Here is a 22,909-nt window from a genome sequence, read left to right as displayed (position 1 = left end):
ACGTGGTGTTTGAGTCTTTTGTAGGTTAAGCTGATTAGCGGACCAAAACAGTTTACGAGTCAACATTTTACGTGTTTATTCCTTACGATTTACTTAAGATGTTACTTTACTTCTAGTTTAAACACTCGATAAAAGTTCAGGCGACGTGACTCAAAATATCGGGCAACATGACTATGAGTTTCTGGCAACATGACTTCGATCGAGATCACTTTCGGGTGACTCGACCGGTTACCAGTCGTTCGCGTCTGAAGCTTTTGCAGTCATTGTCGATGTTTATCTTGTCTTATTCGTGTTGAAATCCTTAAAAACTTCGTTAGAAATGAAAAGAATTGTTCTTTTGAAAAAAATCTGGACTAGAAAGCTAAGTTTTCTTTAAAAAATCTGACCTATCGACATGATGAGTCTTTACGGTGTTGTCACACTCAGTTGTTCGCGTCCGAAGCTGTTATAGGCATTGGCGATGTTTACCTTTCTTTTCTCGCCATGAAATCCTTAAAAACTTTGTTGGAAACAAAAAGAATTGCATTTTACTAAAGATTTTGTCTAGAAAGCTAAGTTTTCTAAATAGAATCTAACCGATCGTCATGATGAGGCTTTACGGCGCTGTTGTCAACAACAACTCGTTCGCGTCTGAAGCTGTTGTGGTAATTGGCGATGTTCATCTTGCTTTGTTAGCCTTGAGACTGTTATAAACTTTTTCGGAAATAAAAAGAACTGCTATTTACTAAAGCTCTTGTCTTGAAAGCCAAGTTTTCTGAAAAAAATCTGACCGATTGACATGAGTCTACAGTGTAGTTGTCACAATAAATAACTCGTTCGCGTCTGAAGCTGCTATAGTAATTGGCGATGTTTATCATGCTTTATTCGCGTTGACATCCTTCTAAACTTTGTTGGAAGAAAAAGAATGTTTCTTTTTAGTAATGATTGTTTACTTTTCTACATGTTTAACTTCTAATAAGTCGTATTGGATTGAGGACCAACTCGCCGACGTCTCTACTCGATTTTATACGTCGGCGAGTTGGCGTTGGCGAGTTGAACCGTCGGCGACTTGACTGGATACCCAACTGTTCACGTGTGGAATGTTGAGGAAACGAAATCAGCTGAAAGTTAGCGAAGTAGGAGAAAGGTGAGAGAAATTTACCAGATCAGGCTTTAGCGAAGGTTTCATCTCGTTGGGAACGTATAATATTGACTGAGATTGGATCGAAGCGCCACTGCTGATGGCCTAGAGTGACGTCACTAGCCCCAGTCTCTGGTTCGCTCGTTCGTTCCAAATATAAACCCGACTTTAAAAGATCATAAAAAATCGCGGTTTTAACCAAACACAAACATTTTTGTGCATTTTGCTCAGTGCAATAGAGAGATTTAATATGGGCAGAAACATTTTTTGGGGTTATAGGCACTTTAATGTTTGTTTCCGCCGCAGGGATGTTTGCCAATCAAATGGAATGCACCAGAAATTCTGCTAGGAAATCTCGCTGGACTGTCCACTTTGAGTGATGTGTATGTATCGTGTATATTCTTCCATCACCTCAACAAAATGATCACCCAATTTGACTTTTCTTCTTATACTTTCCATCCAAAATTCACCCGCCACTAACTGTGGAATATTTCTGATATGTTCATCAGGCGGTCCTATGGAATCGTTCTGTATGAGATACTTACCCTTGGTAAGCCAAACTAAATTCAATAAGAATATTTATGATAAAAGTTTGTTTTTATTTTTTTCCAGGCCTTTCATTCTTGGAAATATCCTTAAACAAGATAATATAGATGGTTTACATTCTCTTGCCTTAAGTTAATTGAGTAGTGTCTCAGTCTTGTAAGAATGATGAAGCAGTCTAACTTCTCTTGTAAAAATGAACCCTGATAATGAGTTCCGGTCGAGTTGTATAACCTCCAGGCAAAAAGTAAGACAGTTGTCGTTTCTAGGACTATCCCGTGTTCAGTAAAGATCATCTGCTTTTTACACCTGAAAATCAAATCTCATTAACTCTTTTATCATTTTAATATGTAGCAAGCTATTTATCGCTAGTTAATCTCATAAAATTAATAGAAACAAGAAGTAGAAGGCTTCCATAGTGTTCACTTGTTGGACACTACCATCAAAACCGAACCAAAACGAAGAAACTTTAATTAAGAATTGTTTCATGCTTAGCATGCGTCTATCGAGTTATGGATGCACGCGGGGAGTTTGGAGAGCACGAGAGAAGCATAAACGTTTCTCGAGGCGCAGCTGAGAGCAACCCTAGCTTCTTGAGTGCTTTCCAAACTTCCCAAGTGCATCCATAACTCGATATACGCACAGCTAAAAGCATGAAACAATTCTTTTTTCAACATACGAAAACAATTTGGGCGCTGAATGATGTTTTTGTATTGTTTTTTGAAATGAAAGTTGCCCGAAAATGTTGGCGTCTCCGATTGTTTTGTTGATTTTTTAATTAAATGGTTTTCGGTAGAGTTAACAAATGTAGCCAAAAACAACGTCATCAACAGAGACGTTTACCTTTAAAAGTCGCCACAGACCAATTTGAAGTCTTCTTAGTTCCTGCTGAATGTCTTTCAGCTAAAATTTTCTCCAGCTCCTGTTCCCATAAATTCGGGAAACGGGCCTGTTGTGTTTCGTTTTCGTAGTGCTTGTGCTTATTGGCTTGACTACTTGCGGGAAGGTCGAAAGCCAAAGAAAAGTTTGGTTGGTCTCGGATTTACTAATATCGCTTTCCGAAACTTTAACTTAAGGAACTCACACGACGGCGGAAATTTTGTAGCTATTTTGAAACTGCACTCGTCATTTTATTTAGCACGGCCGTTCGTACATAAAGATTTTGTTCATGTTGACGCAATAGGAATTAGTTAGGACTAGTGCGTGCGCTATGTTATAAACTACATTGCCTCAGGAAAATTTATATTTGAGCATCATCAAGCTATGTAAATGTACACGCGGGATTAAGGAAAACTTAGATTTGGGCATCACCAAGCTATTTAATTTAAACGCAGATTTCTTTCTCGTTTAAAATGATGTCGAAAAGGAACAAGACGCCTCATGGCCAGAAATCGCGGACGTAGCGCCCGCGTAACGACAGCGGCTTTGCCCCCCTTCTCAAAAAAATATGGCGATCAAGTTTACAAAAAAATGTATGGAGCGAAAATTATAGTTGAAGATAGAAACATTTCTCGCGTACCTGTAACAGTTGCCAAGTCGGAATCCAATAGTAGGAAGTATCTGTAACCCACTGTATAAATATTAAATCCACAACAGACTGTTAACACCGTCCTCTTTTAGTGTGATTTTACCTCTCCTGTCGCTCTCACAACCCTTCTATTTTATGCGGAATATTGTTGAATTCGCCATCTGTCACCTCGCCTGGCCGCGCTCGCATCCAATTGTTCGATGTTGCCAAGTTCATTCCCGAAAGTCACCAGCGTGGCCCGCAAACACAACAATCTTCAGGTAGATGGAACACGTTTAACAGCGTCCATTTTTGGATTGAAAACACAAGAGTATAATACTATGGAAGTAGAGACGTTCATCATGAACTACCGGAAGTGGGCCCATGAAAGCCTGACTTCACGCGCAAAAAGAAGCTCACTTCTTCAGTGCCTTCGACTGTATTCGCCATCGTTTATCCGCCATGTTTGGTATCAAAATAAAGCTTGGAAACCAGGCTTTCAATCTCCGTTGAGAACTGGGGAAAGTTGTTTAACAGTAATGTTGGTCAGCGCTCTAACGAATGGGCATTTTTAATTCCGGTGCCAAGTGGCGGGAGCTTCGGATCCATCGAGATGAGGATTTCATTAAAATGTCTGACCTTCTCACTGGTTTTGGTCTTAGCAAATGGAAGGAAAACATTTTGGTGTCTACAGAGCATTGCCTTAATTACGTGAAACAAGATTGTGTTGCAGGAGATGAAATAATTTTTACGGTAAACATTCAAAACGAGCAACTGAGGAGCTGGTATGATCTCAGAGAGGGGCAGGGCTTATTGGCACAATTTTCTTATGTGGAAATTTTGAACGCCTCAATTGCCGAACAAAGTATTAAAATTAAAGACGACTGCACAAGAATTGATGGTTTAATTCGAAGAAGCTGCAGTAATATCAAAAGCAAATGCCGGAAGCTCGAGGGTCGTGCCAGAGTTCAGTACCTGAATGAATTTAGAAGAATTGCCATTCGTCGGGATGAGATTGTTAAAGTGGCGGACATGGAGAAAGAAATCAATAAAATGAGAGAAACTGCAAAAGGATTATTAGAAGATAACGAGAAGCTGCAAAAGCGTTGCGAAGAACTATACACAGAACTTCAAAGCGCATTCCAGTTCAAAACAGACTTTGAAAACAAACTGGTCGAAATGGAAAATTCCTACGAGGGTATTTTAAGTAAAAACAAGGAACTCAGAGACTACATTGACAGAATGTCAATTTCAGATACAGTAGAAAACGGCGGTAAGGTCATTTCTGAAGTTGGAGGGAGACAGCAAAGAAGAAAACTGAGGGAACTTAAAACACATGTGGAAAGGACTTTGTGGTTTGCAGAGACCTATGGCCTTACTTTGGATGTGGCCAGTTTTACTGACCAGAAGGGAGTCAGTCACACTGTCAATTTTCTCGATGGCAAAGACAAAAAAAAATTCAAGGATCTTCCTCAAGAGGAACAGGACAAAATAAAGCAAATTCTTTTCATCCAAGATAAGTTTTCAATCGGTGAAGCAGCTTATCATGAGCTGACCATGACACCAGCAGGGGAGGGGTTACCCAGGTCATACCTGATAAAGCAGTGCAAAGACTCACTAAATGAACTTTGTCACATTGAGAGAACCCCAGGGAAAGAAGAAGGAGCACAACTTAATTTCCGGAATGAGCTATGCAGTACAATCCGTAATCATGTAAGTACACAAAGTTCATGACAATGTACCGATAAATAACTATTATATATAAAAATAAATAAAAAACATAATATTACAATACTATTTTAAGAAGTATCTTCAATAATATCAACCAATAAAATTTTTAAACCTAGATGAGAGACCATGCAACAACAGGCGAAAAGGACCAGCCTCCAAAGTACAAAGTAAAACTGAGCGGCGATGGTGCCAAAATGACACGGCTTACAGGCTTTGTCATTTTGTCATTCTCACTTCTGAATGACGAAGATGCAGTAATGTCTTCAAGAGGTAAGATTCAAAATGCACATGGAAAAATTGGGCATAATTTGCTTACTTTCCCTTTATCTCAGGAAATCATACTGTTGCTGTAATAAAGGGAAAAGAATCCTATGAACTTTTGCAAACATCATGTGCCAGGCTCTTTGCTGATGTGAACAGGATTGTGAAAGAGGGAGTAGTAGAAGTGGATGGAAAAGATGTGCCAGTTGAAATGTACCTTGGAGGTGACTATAAGGTACCTGAAATGAATGTTCCTTTTATTATTATTATTTTAGTGGGGGCAGGGGAAAAACCTGTTTATTGTTGACTCCTAATCAATGTATTTTATTTGTCTAGTTTCTTTTACTTATAATGGGAATGAAGGGAGCAACTTCAGGTTATGCTTGTGTCTGGTGCACAATTCACAAGACCTTAAGGTAAGAAGTGCATATCAAGGTAATATATTCTTTCAACAATAATTTAAAATAACTCAGACAACATAACTCAGTCTTCCATACATGTATCTCACATTTTAGGTCTGACATGACCAAGCCCATGAACTACTACTGGAAGGAATCAAAAAGAACATTAGATGACATGAAGAGATGTGCTCTAAAGCAACAGTATTCCTGTGAGCACCCACCTTTGCTAGAAATCCCTTTAGAGAATGTGGTGCTTGATGAGCTGCATTTGATACTGAGGGTTACTGGTAAGATATTACTAACTATACTGAATACTGACTCATTCAACTAAGCAGCAAGAAATGGCTTGCTTTTGTTATTAAACAGACAAGCTAACAAAGAATCTTGTGACAGAGGCAATTAGCAGGGACAAAAAAGATAACCTACATAAAGCCCCTCGTAACCGAACAGCAACTCACCTTAACAGCCTTGTAAAAGCCATTTGTAGCTGTGGTGTCTCCTTTAGCGTGTGGGAAAAAAAGAATGCCGATGGAAGTGGAAGTGGCACACACGATTTCACTAGCCTGATGGGCACAGATAAAATGTTGTTACTGGAAAAGCTCCCAGCCAAGCTGGATGGTATCATTGGCCCAACTACAAGTAGCACAGTGATTAAAATTTGGAAGGTACTTCTTATTTACATCAGGTGTAATGTTTAAGAATGTAAATATTTTTAATAAAGAAAGATAATAAATTAAACATTACAATAAAATTAAAAATTTGATCAGTTGGCCAACCAAGAGTTAAACTATATACCAGTAATTATCACCTTTAAATGATAATGCAAAACATTTTATTTACCTAGGACTTCAATGACATCTACACAAGAGATCTTCTGAAAAAGGACCCCACAGATGAAGACATTGAGAACTATTTTGCCAAGGTACATTTATATATTATTATGATGTCACTTACAAATCAATACACCTTTTATGGCATAAGGCATCAGCTGCCCATAATAATATTGACTCATGGTTGTACAATAACTATAGTAATATCATTTTCTGTTTAATTTTATAGGTCACTGCTTGGGTAACTCTTTTTAAATCCCTCGGTGGGAAGTTGGAGGGGTATGGCTGTTCTGAAGTAACACCCTATATCCACTGTATGGTTTACCATGTTCCACACTTCATGAAAAAACACAAAGGAATGAAAAAATTCTCTGGACAAGGTATACAATTGAACTGGTTAAAAAACATGACCTTTAACTCATTGTCAAGCAAATAGCATTATATCAGGTGATTCTAGTCTAGACACTAATCTTTTTTTATTTGCAAAACAATAATAATTAACAATACATTCTAGGGGTTGAGAAGCTAAATGATGACTGTCGAAGGATCCATTTGCAGAAGTCAAATAAGTGGGATGCTGCCAAAGATGTCCTCATAGTTGGGAAGCGGCTTGAGATGCTAAGGGACTTTAAAAGAAGCCCACGCCTGTACAAAAAGGCAGCCAAAGATTACTGGTCAGGAGGCATAACTGAGAATCGTGCAAAGCGTCCCCGTTTGAGCCATGATGAAAAAAGTCAACAAAACAGTGTGGAAGAAATTGATAGCCTGAGCCCTGAAATGATTAAATCTAAACTTAAGGACTTAGGAATAACGACACGGGCAAGAAATATAAAGAGATTACAGGGAATATATAGAGCAGCTTTGCAATCTGCATCAGTTGAAAAAGATCATTAAATTCAGTAGTGTTATAAAAAACAAAACAAAAATGATGCATGGAATAAGGCCCTAAGATATGTTTCACAAACAAATGTATTGTAATCCTTTCAATGTGCTTTGTATATACTGGGAAATCAAGAGGAAAATTCTATGTTAGATCAGGAGTCACTTGGGGCCTTATTCTATTCACTCCTTAAAACATTACATTTTACCTTTCCATAAGGTTATTAAGGGTAAATATTCAAATATTAAATTTTCAAGCCCCAATATTTTAAGGGGAGAACCAAAACAGTTCACTGCAGTTTTAAAAATTTAAGTTGTTAATGTCACAAGCATATTTCACCATTGACACACAAAGTTTTTCCATTGGGAACTGGGAAGCCTTGGCAAGCTTGCCTGCTTTTCTGACGTAGTGAACAGGGGACCAAGTTAAAAGAGGTTTTATCTTTATTGGAAAGTCCACTGCCTTTCCTTCCCCATGCACATCCAGGTAGTACCACCAGTGCTCGGGTAATGTGGTAAACCTGGAGAAGTCATGCTTGGAATACAAAACATGACCTCGGTGTTCACAAGCAACTCCCTTCTTGTGTGAAAGGTATCTCCACACATCTAGCTCCATGTTCACATAAAATGGAGCCACGGAGGAACTTTTCAAAGCAGAAAGGACTGCTGTTGCAAAGTGGAAACCAGCATCTTGCAGCCTCTCCTCGCTTGGTTTGGGTGGTTTTTCATAGCCTCTATGTAATTAACAAAGAAATTGACAAAATAATGAATACAATGGCCTATCTAGCCTTAACCTTCTTCTAAAGCTTCATTCAAAAGCTGTTACCTTTATCAAATGCCTTCTGACATAATAAAAGGAATTCAAATAAACAACATAGCTTGTAACATGTCATCTCACCTAATTAAAGCCTCAGGTAGGTTTTCTGATGGCTCCCACGTAGAGTCTTGCAGCGGCCAACCTCTCCATTTTATTAAGTATTCGTAGTCCTGCTATGCATGAAACATTATTTTAAAAGTAATTTCCCGGGGCCCCCAAATTACACATTTTTTGTATATCAGATAATGTTAAACGATGATAAGAATTCACGCAATCGAAAACGAAAGATTTCTTCCGTTTGGCAGATATGAAACAGGAAAAAACAATAAATCAACATTTATTTATACGACATACATATTCTAACAGTGAAATGAACAACTGACTGTCATTGACATCCACAACTGGGATGATCGTCACACTTTAAAAGTCAACCACCTGCAAGCACAAAGCCAGAAAATCTTACATATTTTGTCTTTCGCCTCTCGATGATTCTTTCCACCTCGTACAGTTTCCCTCTTTTAATTTTTTTTCTGGCTGTGTCGTACAAAACGACTGACGAAAGAGAATGAAGCTGGGAATAATCCACTTCGGGGATAGCACGCTTTTTGGCCGCCATATTGGTTTCTCAGCTATCATAAAGAAAGCCGCATGCCGCTGCGCGGGCTCAAATGTCCGCGATTTCTGGCCATGCTCAGCCACAGTAATTTCGTAGAACATGTTTATACTATGCACTCTTATCATTTGACCTGATAGGTGTTTACAATTGTATTAAATTTTAAAATTATAGCTCTCTGACTATAATTTCAAGAACTTTATCAGTGATATATTCAGTAATATCACATGCACACATCCTTATGCCTTGTCAGGAGGAATTCCATACGATGGATGCTTAGATGGAAGGGTGATTGCAGAGGTCACAAAAGGATGTCAGATGCCAAAGACTGATCATGTTGATAAAGAACTGTGAGTTCTACCTCTCTGATGCGATATCGACGTGTTCCAATTACTATAGCCTAAAATTCAACATATCAAAATTAACGATCTTCTTGTAGAGTTCTTTGCAATGAAATATTAAACAATGAATATAAAAGCTATTTTATTTTAAAAGTGTGAACTAAGAGCATAAGGTATTCAGCTGTGATAATGCATGTCTACCATCTTCGACGAGATCAGATCGAGTGAAATGGTGCAGATATGTTCGATGACCCAAAACGAACTTAAACCATCATTTTCCTTAAAATGGTTCGTGTAGAATAAACTTCTTACAATTCTTCGCATAGGCCAAGAAACATAGTTGAGAATTGACCATCACTGTTTAATTTCAGGCACGATATGATGAAACGGTGCTGGAATCTTAACCCTGACTTCCGTCCTCTATTTGAAAACCTGCGACAAAGAATGGACAAATACCTTCGTGAAGAGGTTTGTTGAATTGAAACCTTGCTAACATTCTATGAATTTTGAGGCCTCTAAGATTTTTCAGTACTTTGACACCATTTAGTTTCGGGAGCAATGCTTGATATGATTGGTTTTGTTCCCCTACGCGCTGTAAGCAGTTCAACAAAGACCATTTAGACCCCTGGTCAGTGGTGCTTTCACGCTCGTTACGCCGTCTACGCGCATTTCACCATTTCCAGTTTATAAATCTCTCTTAGAACCACGGAGATTCTCAGTCTGCCGTGGAAGTAACTGCACTTTTCAGCTTAACTTCATTGTAATATAGTGCTGTGAGGCAAGTGCACAACCCTTATTTCTTGCTTTCCACCCCAGACATATGTGGAACTCCTTAATCTGGGAGCTTATGACAAGAAAAAATACTACAGAGTTGAAGATCTTGGAGATAAAGATCCAGGACCGAGTGAGGAAGTTGTAGAGAAGGCTGCTGCAAAAATATTGGGAAAATGGTCCATTGCCCGCTGCTAAGGGTACCTTTCTGTCACCTCTCGGTTCTAAGCTATGCGTAATGACAGCGATGATTTGAAGGTCTGTCTCTATTAAAGAAACAAACGAGGTCTTTTCTTAAGATGATAATTCATTAAATTAATTGTTTAAAGATACAAAGAATTAATCAATTCAGTTGGATTCAAAGTAGGAGAGTTTGGGTAGATGTTACTTGAATTTCCTTAACTGATTAAAACATGACAAGAAGAGATAGAATAACATCCAAAAAATTAAAAAACAAAACAAACTTGAGAAGCGACCCGTCTATACTCTTTAAATTTGCGAGCTGTTGTAATAAAAACATTCCACCGTAAATTTTTTTGGAGCAAATCTAGTCTGGAATCGTCCCAAGAATATTTGAAATTTGGTAATCTTTTTTTTATAGTTTGGTAATGTATTAGTTGTATGGTATTAATCACCATTGAACTATCCTGTATGCTGATGTTATTGACTCCGTAACGTGTCCTTTAGTTCACATGCATTTTGCTCTCATATCGTTTTGTTTAACTTTGAAGCCATTGCTATTTGAAGACAAATGATTGCATTGATATTGAAATTTATTGGTTTGCTTTAAGTGTTAAAGGCTTTTGTCCTAAACGGAGAGAACCGTCTTAACAGAATGAGGAAATTTAGATTAGTACTAATTTTCTTATGTGGTTTCGGTTCGTATGAGAAAAACGCTTATTGAGGAGCGCTCGTTTTAGTAGATAGACACAGTTTTGTCGTGGTAAAACGGAATTCTTGTTTGAAAACTGGATGGATGTAGATCATGTAGATGTATGAGCGTTTATTTCTGTACTATAGAAAAATCGCAAAAAACTGTATTTTGTGTTATGTCATACACTCCATTTAATGTCTGCAATTAAAAGGTTAAAGGCATATGTTATGGCTTTTGATTGAACGCAAATTCCTTTAAATTGATACCTTGCCGTATCCTTGCTTAGCTTTCCTAAGGATGACGTCGTCCTTCAAGAAGAATTGTCAAAAAATCATGTGTTTTTCTCTTCAGCGGTAATTATTATCTTAACCAAGGGGCATCAATCAATCAGACACCCACGCGAACTCCTACTACTGAGCTCGTGATAGAAAGGTTAATCATAAATCAAACTATTGTTTTACGATTCATTAAGTTTACGTGTAGGCAACAACTATTCACCGAAGTGGAGTTAAACCGCCTCCCGGTTAGCTCAATGGATAGAGCGCTGGACTGATGTGCGGGAGGTCGAGGGTTCAAGCCCCGGCCGGACCAACACTCAAGGTCTTAAAATAACTGAGAAGAATATGCTTCCTTTCCGTAACATCAAGAAATGGTTAGATATTCTAGTCTTTTCGGATAGGGACGAATAAATGGAGGTCCCGTCTCCTGCAGGGTTAGGGGTAAGAGACGTTAATTTCCCACGCACGAGTATACTGTGTGATGGATGTCCTCCCCTGGGGTGGGTTGGGTGGGTGCTTACAGGGCCGTTCTGAAAACCACTTCTGTGAGAACGCACCCTGTCTAAAGATTATCATCTATCTATCTATCTGGAGTTGGTTTGTGGTGGATATATCCACCGCTAACCACCGAGACTGAGGCGAATAGTTTAGTATATAATAAAACAGTGAGATAATATACACCACCAGAAATTGATTTTAATTCATACCTTCCAGCAATGATTCCAGTATTTCCCGCGCGGAAAGGACTGAAACAACAAGCCGCGCAAAAAGTCACATGATACATCAGGTGATCAAAAGAGCGAGAAATTTACATCGTGAAGCTACGCTTTGCTCAAACAAACTGTAAATTATTGCTTCTTGCATGTTAGGCAAGTTCTGTTCCTTGAAGTTTTATTTTCTGCTGCTATCTCCAAAGCTCACATTGGAATTAAAACTGCAGTTGTGGAAGCCTCCGGGAACGAAGCCACGTGCAAGATTCTGCCAGCCGTCTTAAATGGACTCGAAAACAAACTGGTGTGAAGTGCATGGAATTGTTGATGTCAGTTGGCTTGAAGGAGCAAGGAACACAAACATAAACACCATAAATCAAATGAAAGCAAACAAGTTTTCCTTTTTTCGCCATTGACACCATGGTAATTACTCATCCCAAACTCCCCGAGCCTGACGCCATCATCCCGAATTTATCTTATGTAAAAATTGGCAACACTTAAATATCGTTCAATACTACCTCTGTGCCTATTTGACAGAAGAAAACTTGTGGAATTCACCGCCGCATATTAGTACTTTCAAACGGAGAAAAAACCTTGCGGTCATGGGAAGTGCTCTCTGTTAGCTGACTGACTTACTTTCGAGCAAAGTCAAGAGGTGAGACCAGAAAGCCTTGAGACCTTTTTGGAGTTCTTTCAGTAGCTTTGATCTTTACAACACAGGTTTTGCCATAAGACTACTAATCGAAAAGCTACAAACGTGTGTCATTTCTAGGTTACTTTATCCACAAGCTTTTTAAAGATATTCTTTGGTCTCATTTTTTCCCTGAAAGTGAAAATTACACGAAATGTCAGTCGTTACACACAGAAAGCTCTAGAAGACCGTGAAAATCCTCGGTTTTGTCAGGATTTATCTTCAGATCAAAATCCAACTGTTCAAAGGCAATGAATATTGAGGGCTAACGTCCGCTGGAAGTCACGATGAAAAAAGGTTTCAGTTTTCCACGCTCAGATGCGTCATGAATAACTTAAGTTTGACATACAAAACCGAATTACATCTGCTGAGATGAAGCAACCAAATAATTGGAAAAAATTCTTAACATTGATCTTTACTAACCTTTCTTCTTGTGATCGAAAAAAAAAAACCTTTTTTATTCATCCCTCCTTTTTTAATTGAATTCCAATTTTGCGACACCCAATTCGAGATTCATTCTTCTGTTGGCTCGAAAGTATAACATGTGACGGTTGACTGTGAAGAGCTCGGATTAGAATGTAGCTGCAAAGAATTCATTTGGACGGGAGCTGATAGCAAGCAAATTAACAAGTCGAATTCATTTCTGATTCTGATTAGAATTAATGTTTATAAAGAACTCGCTGTTTGAAATTATCTTTCATTTATGAATGTATATTTTTCAGTTCTTATAACAGATGTCATAACTGTAATAACGACCATAACAGGATTGAGATATGCAGCTCGTTTGGTACGCCGGAACATGCTGAACTGAATTGATTTATAAATTATATTTTAAGGTAAAAGCAGCTAAGAAGTTAACAACAGTACTCACCATGACCTTTTTCCTTCAGTGCCTTGCTTTAAAAATAAACAGCTTACCCATTTTCTATTTCTTCCTTTGATTTCCAAGATACGTTCACATTGGACAACCAATGAAATATGATGTTCTGTCTCAGTTTTCAGTGAAACTAAAACTAGATGGAGAATTTTGCCAAAACCAATTTTTCCATTGCTATAAAATACTTGTTCAGGTTTGTTAAAGTACAATAGATATTCTATTTTTTCAATGAAATACGCCTTGATTTTGTCCTTCGTTATTACAGACATGACTGACAGTAACAGATACTACGCCTCCCCCCCAGCGCGACAGTCTTCCCTGTCAATTTCCGACTATTCCCGAACCCACGACAGGCCTGCGGAGCACTTTCGCTCCCACGATCAACATTCACGATCATCTCACGAGAGGAATTTGTATTACTAAAGAATTTTGGTCATGTCACGTTAAATTTACCTGATCCCCCTACAAGGCTTTGTACTGTATTTATGACCCCCCCTTCATTGGCATTTATTTGAAAAACTGCGTTGTCTTCTTGCATTTAGTCATGTGATCTATTCCTAGCTTGTTGCCGTCACGTAGTCTTTTTTATTCTTTCCGTCGCATATTCATCAAGTTCGTTTACTTTCATTAAGTTGTTTTTTCTCTACGCTCGATGTTTTCATCGGTATTCCGTTATCTTTTCTTGAATAATTTCTCTTTGTTTGCAGATCCGTATAAGTTCTTTAGTTTTATCGTTGAACCGTGTTCAACCGTGTTCAGCCATCGCTGTTAGCTTTTTGTGCCGTCTCAAGTTAGCATTTCGCCGGAATCTCGTAAAAGTTTGTAAATGTCTCCATTGTGCACTATATCGTTTTCTAGTTTGTCAATTTCTTTCTGTATAATTGTAGTAAGTAGCTGTTTGTAATTTTATTTTAGCAAAGGCTTCGCTTCGTTTTATTGTATGTTATATTATGGAGCGTGTATTCGTTGGACAAGTGCGAGTGTTTTTGGCCGTCACATAGCCGTTAGCTCACACAAATTGTTTCAGCCTTGAGTTTTAGCTCTTGATTCAACAAAGAAGACAAGAAACTTACTTCAGTTCTCGAAAAGCTGCAAGAGATTCACGTACTCACTGATGAGATGAATCGAACGATTCAACTTGAAATAAATATTTGTTCACTGATTCTCGATACATGCGAAATTTCAAATATTTATTTATCAATCCAAAGTAATATTCCTCGTCTCTTTTGACACAACTACTCCACCAAACTGAGAGCAATACAATAAAAGCAATTTGCTTTACTCTGGGTGGTTTTCAGGTTAACATCAAAGTACAGTTGACTCTCTCTAAGACGATCTCTGCTGGTAGAAAGATGGCACGCCCAGAGGAGAGCCGAGAAAACGCAACAACGACTGAGGTAACACAACGGTGTCGATTTACATTAATTACATGCTGTTTTTCAAAGTGGAACTAAGGTAATGATAGAAAACTAGCTTGGGCAAAACTTTCAAATGAACATTTGGTTTCAAAACAAGGCACTTGTGGATTTTTATAAGGGGGAGATACCAGAGAGTATCCTTTTAGATAAAGCCGCACGAGTCGCAGTAGAAACTCAGATGTTACTTAACGATTCGCACACGTAGGCAGGTCTCAAAGAACCTATGATAAAACAATTATTAATGAAAGAACGACAATTAACCGATGAGTTGAGGCAATTACCCGCTGGCGTAGGACCTGAGGCGAGTGATAGGGAACAGGGAAGTTTGTTAGATTCTGTGCAAGAGAATCTGATTAAAGAATTGATTCGTTCTGTCAAAACCACCAAAGATCCTGTGCTAGTAAAATAGGAATTGGTCACACCTTCAACTACGAAGAAAAAGAAAAACAAGATTAAAAAAGAGGTGATCACACCCAAGAAATTATTTTCTACACCGGGAACCAGCTTAAAAAAACCAATCGCCCTTCCGTTTTCCTTTCAAAGTCTCAAAGACCTACCTTCGACACCCACTCTCACGGGGAAACGATTGTTACCTTCTACGCCTCTATCTGCATCTAAGAGTAACTTGCCGGGGAGCCATAGTTCCTATAAAGTCTCACCAAAAGTGAGAAATAGTGGGAACGAAGTAGTCTGGGATCCGTGGGCACCAAGAGGTTGGGATCCAATAAAAGCTGTAAAACATGCCGAATTCAAATCGAGTACGCCGAAAGACAAAGACAAAGGCAAGGGCAAAGGGAAGGGCAAAGGGAAGGGGAAAGGGAAGGGCAAAGAGAAGGGCAAAGGGATGGGCAAAGGGAAGGGGAAAGGGAAGGGCAAAGGCAGGGGCAAAGGGAAGGGGAAAGGGAACGGGAAAGGGAAGGGCAAAGGGAAGGGCAAAGGGAAGGGCAAAGGGAAGGGGAAGAGGTAGAAGACAGACGGGAGGAAAAGTCGATCTTCAAAAACGGATTAATAAGCTGGGCATAGAATTTCATTGGCCGGGATATCAGTATATGGGGTCTGGTGTCAAATTGGCCATGCGATTTAAACGTGGGGATCCGGGTATTAATCGTCTCGATAAGTTAGCCAAACAGCACGACGTCGATTATAGTAAATCTAGAAATCTAGAAATCTAGCAGATAAGCACACTGCAGATCGTAAAATGATTGCCGGTATTACTAGATTTCCCGGCAGGAAAACAATGACCGAGCGAATCGTGTCCCGCATCATGCTAGCTAAAGTAAAAGCTGGTTTGTAAGGATAGAAAGCAATAAAGTGATGGGAAAAGGTATTATTTGATATTGTCTTCATTCGAGTGTGTATGTGCGGTTACGATGGAAGACTTTTACTTGACCCTACCGAGTGTATCGTTCTGGAGTTCGCTAGTACAGTTCGCTTACAGTTCGCTTACAGCTCCTTTAGTTGTTCGTTATCCTAGATTGTATCACCTCCGTTCTCACTTTACCGTGCATAATAAATACTCGAGTAAATGTCTCCTGAGGCCTTGGGCGTGAACTTGGACGCCTGGACACTACACCTCCTCCCTTTTCTTTAGTGAGGCTTGAAGTCTCTGTAAATTGTTTCCCACGTGGACGTTCTGGCTCGTACTGATATCCGGGGTTCCGTTGGCGCGATTGTCGGTCCCCTGTGCGTCTCTTGCATGACTATATTTCCTTCTCCAGGAACCTCCCCTACTTCAATATGGCGGTTCGTTGGTCGCCTGCTCATCGGTTGTTGTTCTTTGTCCCAATCCAAATCGTCGTGCTCCTCCTTTCCAGCATACTTGAGTACCTTACAGTGGGAAGAATTGCGGGATTTGACTTCCTTTCCTCTCTTCACAGTGATCATGCTCCCTTTTATTCCAACGACTGCATATGGTCGTGGATCACAGGGCGGGGTCAACGTGTTACCCCTATTCTGTTTCAAAAGGACACGGTCACCAATTTTGATCGAGCTTTGTGATGTGTGTCTGTGCTCATCAGCATAAGCTTTCATTTGCTTCTTCTTTCTCTGGTCTCTTTCACGGATTAGTTCATGGCGTTGTTCTTCCTGGGGAACGACCCTTTCTGGCAGTTTCCTTCTTATCTCTCTCCCGAACATAAGCTTGTCGGGACTCTCTCTCGGCACAGGATGGGGTGTAGCACGATAGTTGCCAACTGTCCTTTGGATCTCTTGTTTAAATGCTTTCCCCTCAATCTTGGCAACCGTCGAGCTCTTTTTGACCATCTGGATGAGTCGTTCGACGTCACCATTTGCCTCCGCCCATCCGGGTGTGACTTTCCTGTGCCTGAACCCTTGTTCTTGGGCATATTTTGCAAATTTGGACCCATTAAATGGGGGGCCGTTATCTGTCTTCACCTCTTATGGAATTCCATAAGTAGTGAAAACACGTGTGAGCTGGGGAATTACAGTCTCTGCGAAGGTACTTGTGACAAATTCTACGACAGGATACCTTGAATACTGGTCCCAGAATACTAAAGCCATGTCCTTATTTGGAAAAGGTCCCGCAAAATCCACACTGATCTTCTTCCACGGACCTGTTGGTAGCTCTGACATTTGGACTGGCTCTCTGGTGTGGCAAGGGATGGTAGCTTGACAAGCTAGGCAATTCCTAACGTGCTTTTCGACCATCTTATCGATTCCGGGAAACCAAACGTGGGCACAAAGCAGTTGTTTCGTACGAACGATGCCCTGGTGACCCTCATGAGCAATTTTCACCATAGTTTCTCTGAGTTCTCGAGGGACTATGATTCTTTCACCCCGAAGGACAAGACCGTCAGCCACAGCCAACTCATCGTAAATATTGAAGTACGCTTTCATGTCTTGGTTCCTGTGGTCGATCTTTCTCTCCCGTATACACGTGATTAACCTTTTTAGTTCCTCGTCGTTTTCCGTTGCCTTTACCAGGTCCTCTTTGCTGATAACCCGGGGAATGTCACTTGCGACCACGAAATTCACGTACTGCTTGACATCCTTGGCAGTGCCTAGTTCCCTTCTAGCGCGGGTTTCACGAGGCAGCGGTTGCCTAGATGTATAATCGGAGATATCCGTCTTTCCGGGCCTATATTCGACCTTGAACTCATAATCGAGCATTCGTACCATAATTCTTTGCAGCCGTATTGACGTCTGATGTCTAGGGTTGTACAGGATGACTTCGAGCGGTTTGTGATCGTTGACTATTTTGAACGGCAAGCCATACATGAATACATGAAATTTCCTGCACGCAAAATCTGCCGCCAGCATCTCTAGCTCGATTTGGAAATAGTTCCGTTCCGCATCTGAGAGGGCCCTGCTAGCGTATTGCACCACCCTCCAGCCTCTGTCACTCGACTCAGTTGGACCAAGGTCGCTGAGATTCCTAACGGACAGCCATCCACATGATCCTCATGCTCTGTGGCGGGGTCAAAATAGACCAAGACTGTGTCTGAGCTAAGGCCTTCTTTTAAACTCTCGAACGCTTCCTGATGATTTCTCGTCCAGGCAAAAACGTTGGCTTTGAGTAAACCTCTCAGAAGTTCGGTTTGAGGAGCATACTTTTCCATAAATCTCGCGTTGTATTGCACTGTACATAGGAATGAGTTCAGTTCCTTCGCATTGCGAGGAGGCTCGGCCGCCTTGAGAGCCTCAACCTTTCGCGGGTCAGGGGATGCTCCATCTTTAGAAAACTTCATCCCGTAATACACACAACTTTGCTTATTGAATTCACACTTTCCCTTGTTAAACGTGATCTTCTTTTCTCTAGCTTTTTTGAATAATTTGTCTAGATTCCGATCATGTTCCTGCTGTGATTTTCCGTACACAAGAATGCCGTCACTGACGTTGAGGCATCCAGGTATGTCTCGGGTGATCTCCCTGCTCACGGTGTCTTGAAAGATTTTACCCGCAGATCTCGTGCCAAAATTTAGCCTTTTGTATCTGTACAACCCGATGTGCGTTGAGAATGTGGTGATGTCCCGACTGTTCTCTTGCAGTTCCAGTTTATGATAGCCATGATTCATATCCAAGTGGGAGAACACAGTTGCTCCATTGAGCTCATGTGTGATATCCTCGAGAGTAGGCATAATAGTTTGGGTCCGCGGAATGGCTTTATTGGCCTCTCTCATATCCACGTTCAGTCGAATTTCATTCGCCGTTCTCTTGGGTGTAATCACGACTGGGAATACTCAACTGGTAGGCTCTTCGACCTTCTCGATTACATCATCTCTTATAAGTCTCTCCAGCTCCGCCTCCAGTTTTGGCCTGACGCTGAACGGGATCCTCCTGTGAGGTTGAGCAACTGGTGTTACTGTACGGTCAACGTGTAGATCTACCTACACTCCTTCCATTTTCCCGATCCCCAGGAACAGGTCTGCGTATTCCTCAAGTAATTTGCTTGTGAACATTTCAGAATCAGTTCGTATTGCATTCGTAATCACCACCAGGCCCAGACTTTCGGCGGTCTGAAATCCTATCAAGGGTTCCGTGTTGGTGTTACCTTTAATGACGTGGAACGTAGCCGGGATGATTCTCGTGTTTGACCCTACGACTGCATCGATTTTTCCCATAACTGTTAATGGCCTGGACGGGTTTTCATTCGTTTAGTACGAGCGCAAAACACTTGTCGACTTCTCCAATTTGATCTTAATTGCCAGTAGCTGCTGAAAGGTGCATTCATCCATTACGTTAACCGACGCTCCCGTGTCGATCAGCACTTTGACTTCGTGGTTTTCGATTTTTATACTTCTTACTGGCCTGGGTTTTGTGTTGCTTTCGACAGCCCCAACTTCCTCGATCCCACAAAGGGATTCCGCGTCACTGCTATCTGATTGCACCTCCTGACGAACTGTCTTTACTATACTCTTATTTACTTTCCTTTTACTCCTACAGCATTTGGCAAAATGATCCAGCTTCCCGCATCTGGTGCATTTCTTTCCCCATGCCGGGCATTTCTCCTTTCCTCCTGCGTGTGGAAATCCGCCTCCACCAAAGTAACACTCTTTGTTGATACCAGTCGGGCTCTTTTGCCTTCCGAGAAAGACTCTCTTCAATTCTTCCTCGGTATTGTTCCTTCGACTTTGTTGCTCCATTTTGATTCTCTTCGCTTGTTTATCCGATAATTCCTGTGCTCTAGCGTAATCTAACGCCTCCTGAAGCGAGTGCGGCTTACTGAGCAAGCGGCGTCTAACTCTCTTCGATTTTCCCTTTTCAATTAACTGCATTTGTATTTCAACTTCACGCCAACCCTCTGGAAACTCACATGGAGCCGCTGCTTGCTTTAAACGCGTGGTGTAATCATCGTACGACTCCTCTTCCTCTTGGGCTAACTGCCGAAATTGGTATATGCTAAAAAGATGATGTCTTTTAGGCTCAAAATACTCTAGACGTTTCTCTCCTGCGGTTTCGAAGTCTTCTCCCGTATCTTCTAGTGTGTCAAAGATGTCCTATACTTTGGGACCAGCACAGTGTAGGAGTAGTGCTCGTTTTCTCGCTTTGTCCTTTATATTCATCGCTGCAGCGTCTACTTTGAATCTTTCAAGATATTTCCTTAATCGAGTGCCGACCGATGTCGGATCTAGGTCCGGGTCAAACGGTCCGAAGTTGAGATTTGTATCATATGCGGTCATTCGCAGAGGTTTCTCGATCGAAACAATTCGATCGAACGCTTATGAGATGATCCTCGTCGCCAATGTAACGTTCTGGAGCTCGCTTATACAGTTCGCTTACAGTTCGCTTACAGCTCCTTTAGTTGTTCGTTATCATAGATTGTATCACCTCCGTTCTCACTTTACCATGCATAATAAATACTCGAGTAAATGTCTCCTGGGGCCTTGTGCGTGAACTTGGAGGCCTGGACACTACACTAACTAGCGACCTACTCTATTGCTAAATTTTTTCTCCTTATTCCTTTGCTGTTCTGTGTTTAGTTGCTATGTAAATTTAACCTATATATCTTGTAAAACTGAGCTGAGTTAAATAAAATCATCCTCATCCTGAAAGATGAAATAGCTCTATTCCAGGGATAAAATTTCCTGGAATAAGGCACATCTATCCATGAAATAGAGTTGTTACACCTATCAGGAACTGGCCCCCAGAGAATTATTTGAAGTAATACCACAATAGCTTTGCTGGGTTATTACTATGTTCTGCAGATGCCTTAGTTACATTGGCGCAGATTATAGTCAAAGCATTTTCAAATAATTGGCAATGGCAAGGTAACACCCTATTCTATGATTGCCATCATCTGCTAATGGATCAGGTACTAGGCTGTGAATGTCATCTGCTTTATTGTTAGTCAGCTGAATGGTGCTTTCAGGCACAGAAACCATGTTTTCTTTCTCTATACCTGCCACGGGACCATTGGGATCAATGCCATGTAGAGAAATGTCACCTATCTCTATGTTGTCCACCCCAGAGGAGACAAGCTCAGAATACCAAAGCGCCAGGGGAGACATGCTTGTCATGGTACGCAGACTATAATGATTCCACTGGGATATGAACTCGTCCAAAGATGCCTGAATGGCTGGCACATAAACATAGTGAAGGGCTAATAAATCACATTCATTGTGTGTATCAAGAATGCCACTATTTTCCATAAAGTTGAACAGATCAATGTAAAGTGACGAAACAATCCTGTTCACCTCTGCCCAAAGCCGTGCAAAACAATCCTCCAGTGAATTAGCTTGTGATTTGAGTCAATATGCCACAAACGATTTGGCTTTTTAACGTTATAGGGACGTCTTTGAATTGAATATCTGCGCCTAATAGCACGGTTTACAGGATCAATTCTTTGTAGGGTTTCCCCGATTTTCCACCTCTGAACAAAAATGCCTCGTGCTCTTCAAGCTCCTCCTACGTACGTTTCACCAGAGAATGATGTTAATCGTAAAATATCTCTTACATTCCTGTCTAGGCCCTCTGCAACAATATCGCTGTAATCAACTATACCTAATTCTGTTGTTCTTCTAGACAGAGTTCTGGTACTTATACCAAGACACTTTGCGATAGCTGTCCACTGCATACCAGTGCTGCGAAGTACTTCAATTTTCTCGGCTGCGGCTGCTGTTACGCTGTATCTTGGTCTCCCTAACGAACATCTTTCTCAGAACTTAGGTACATTACGAAACTCGGTACTATCTTCGATATAACGAGCAATTTTTTCTTTGCTATTGTAAAGTAACTCCCGCAGGTATTGCAAAAGATCCTCAATCAGCACCTTTATCTCCAGAAAGCCTTAGACATTTGTGAGAACCAAAGAAAACGACCCGATAATCTGAACAAAACCTTCTAACCGATCGCGTAAATATTCCATATTTCCATAGTTGACTGGAGCTGTATCTTGTTCCATACGGCAAATACAATCTTTTATCTTGATTGTATTGCGCCGTTTGGCTGCATAAAATTTGGCTCCTCAGTTTTTTGTTTTTTCTATACTTTTGTGGTTCATCCCTTTCGTTCTAAGGTTGTTAACACGTCTTAAACGCTATGGCTATGAATTACAGCCGATCTACACTGCTTTCCCTCAGATTCTGGTGGAAAAATTCGACACAACTTATCAAACCTTTGCGGCGTTCTGAATGGACCGCTTGCAAATTTGCTGGAATCTTAAAACCAACCAGAGGAATACGCGGCGGGATCCAACGCAAACTACAGGCTGATCACAGAGTTAACCATATTCTTCCAGTTATCTCAAGACGAAAACAGTTCGACATTAGCTATCCAAGGGCCAAGGGAAAGCATGATTCAGTAAATCATGGGAACTTATTAAACATTTAAAATCACACCTCTTCGACTCCATCAAGATCCGAAGTCGACAGCGTGACCACACGCTCCCTTGGGAGGCCTCACTTTGTTCCTTCGATCTTTTTGTCCAACACAATGTCCTTGGCGCCTAAAATTGATGAAATTGCTCACACTCTAAACAACGTTAATGCTGATATAGCCCTTTTTACTGAAACCTGGTTGAGTGGCTGTGTGCCTGATTCCCCGATTAACATCAAAGGCTACCAGCTTTTTAGGCGCGATCGTGTCGGCTGGCAACATGGAGGTGTGCGTAGGTACGTTAAAGATTCGATCCAGTGCAAGGTTCTATCTGATTTTCATCATGAGGATCATGAAGTTCTCTGGGCCGACCTTAGGCCCATCCGATTACCGCGTGGATTCTCCAACATTATCGTGGGCGTGGTGTATCAATCCCCAGACGCCAACGACTCCGGTATGAGGGATTATTTGGTG

The 22,909-nt window shown here is 40.7% G+C and overlaps 4 protein-coding genes across 5 annotated transcripts; 2 read left to right on the top strand and 2 right to left on the bottom strand.

Annotated features, from left to right (window-relative positions):
* Nucleotides 1-3,040: 3,040 nt before the first annotated feature.
* Nucleotides 3,041-5,254, top strand: LOC148731167 (uncharacterized). The gene is made up of 2 exons (XM_088761439.1): nucleotides 3,041-4,883; nucleotides 5,018-5,254. Exons 1-2 carry the CDS (start codon nucleotides 3,732-3,734, stop codon nucleotides 5,252-5,254), a joined length of 1,389 nt encoding a protein of 462 aa, XP_088617565.1. The 5' UTR covers nucleotides 3,041-3,731.
* LOC148731166 (uncharacterized) lies at nucleotides 5,225-8,145 on the top strand. The gene is made up of 7 exons (XM_088761440.1): nucleotides 5,225-5,397; nucleotides 5,499-5,578; nucleotides 5,678-5,850; nucleotides 5,930-6,228; nucleotides 6,408-6,485; nucleotides 6,623-6,773; nucleotides 6,908-8,145. Exons 1-7 carry the CDS (start codon nucleotides 5,374-5,376, stop codon nucleotides 7,285-7,287), a joined length of 1,185 nt encoding a protein of 394 aa, XP_088617566.1. The 5' UTR covers nucleotides 5,225-5,373; the 3' UTR covers nucleotides 7,288-8,145.
* LOC111337808 (uncharacterized) lies at nucleotides 6,853-8,776 on the bottom strand. 2 transcript variants are annotated; one of them, XM_022944172.2, is made up of 3 exons: nucleotides 8,553-8,776; nucleotides 8,171-8,262; nucleotides 6,853-8,006 (listed from the first exon to the last, which is right to left on the bottom strand). In XM_022944172.2, the coding sequence occupies exons 1-3, from the start codon at nucleotides 8,703-8,705 to the stop codon at nucleotides 7,574-7,576; spliced, it is 678 nt and encodes a 225-aa protein (XP_022799907.1). In that variant the 5' UTR covers nucleotides 8,706-8,776; the 3' UTR covers nucleotides 6,853-7,573. The 2 variants fall into 2 exon arrangements, with proteins under 2 accessions (XP_022799907.1, XP_022799908.1); XM_022944173.2 differs by having other exon boundaries at nucleotides 8,171-8,259.
* Nucleotides 8,777-20,856: 12,080 nt separating this feature from the next.
* On the bottom strand, nucleotides 20,857-21,695 carry LOC148731165 (uncharacterized). The gene is made up of 2 exons (XM_088761894.1): nucleotides 21,623-21,695; nucleotides 20,857-21,356 (listed from the first exon to the last, which is right to left on the bottom strand). The coding sequence occupies exons 1-2, from the start codon at nucleotides 21,693-21,695 to the stop codon at nucleotides 20,857-20,859; spliced, it is 573 nt and encodes a 190-aa protein (XP_088618020.1).
* Nucleotides 21,696-22,909: the final 1,214 nt, after the last annotated feature.

This window comes from Stylophora pistillata, chromosome 5 (assembly GCF_964205215.1).
Source record: "Stylophora pistillata chromosome 5, jaStyPist1.2, whole genome shotgun sequence".
NCBI classification, from domain to species: Eukaryota; Metazoa; Cnidaria; class Anthozoa; order Scleractinia; family Pocilloporidae; genus Stylophora; species Stylophora pistillata.
This window is presented reverse-complemented; position numbering and strand designations above follow the sequence as displayed.

Bases quoted from the DNA above. Each gene is read 5' to 3' on its own strand.
- LOC111337808 (XM_022944172.2), bottom strand. From the start codon at position 8,705: ATGGCGGCCAAAAAGCGTGCTATCCCCGAAGTGGATTATTCCCAGCTT. The intron at 8,263-8,552 runs GTAAGATTTTCT...TTTCATGCATAG, and splicing joins AGAGGCGAAAGACAAAATAT to CAGGACTACGAATACTTAAT. The intron at 8,007-8,170 runs GTGAGATGACAT...TTAATTACATAG, and splicing joins CTACCTGAGGCTTTAATTAG to AGGCTATGAAAAACCACCCA.
- LOC148731166 (XM_088761440.1), top strand. From the start codon at position 5,374: ATGTACCTTGGAGGTGACTATAAG. The intron at 5,398-5,498 runs GTACCTGAAATG...TTATTTGTCTAG, and splicing joins ACCTTGGAGGTGACTATAAG to TTTCTTTTACTTATAATGGG. The intron at 5,579-5,677 runs GTAAGAAGTGCA...CTCACATTTTAG, and splicing joins ACAATTCACAAGACCTTAAG to GTCTGACATGACCAAGCCCA.
- LOC148731165 (XM_088761894.1), bottom strand. From the start codon at position 21,695: ATGCAGTGGACAGCTATCGCAAAGTGTCTTGGTATAAGTACCAGAACT. The intron at 21,357-21,622 runs GTATAGTTGATT...TCAAATCACAAG, and splicing joins TAGAAGAACAACAGAATTAG to CTAATTCACTGGAGGATTGT.
- LOC148731167 (XM_088761439.1), top strand. From the start codon at position 3,732: ATGGGCATTTTTAATTCCGGTGCCAAGTGGCGGGAGCTTCGGATCCAT. The intron at 4,884-5,017 runs GTAAGTACACAA...TTTTAAACCTAG, and splicing joins GCAGTACAATCCGTAATCAT to ATGAGAGACCATGCAACAAC.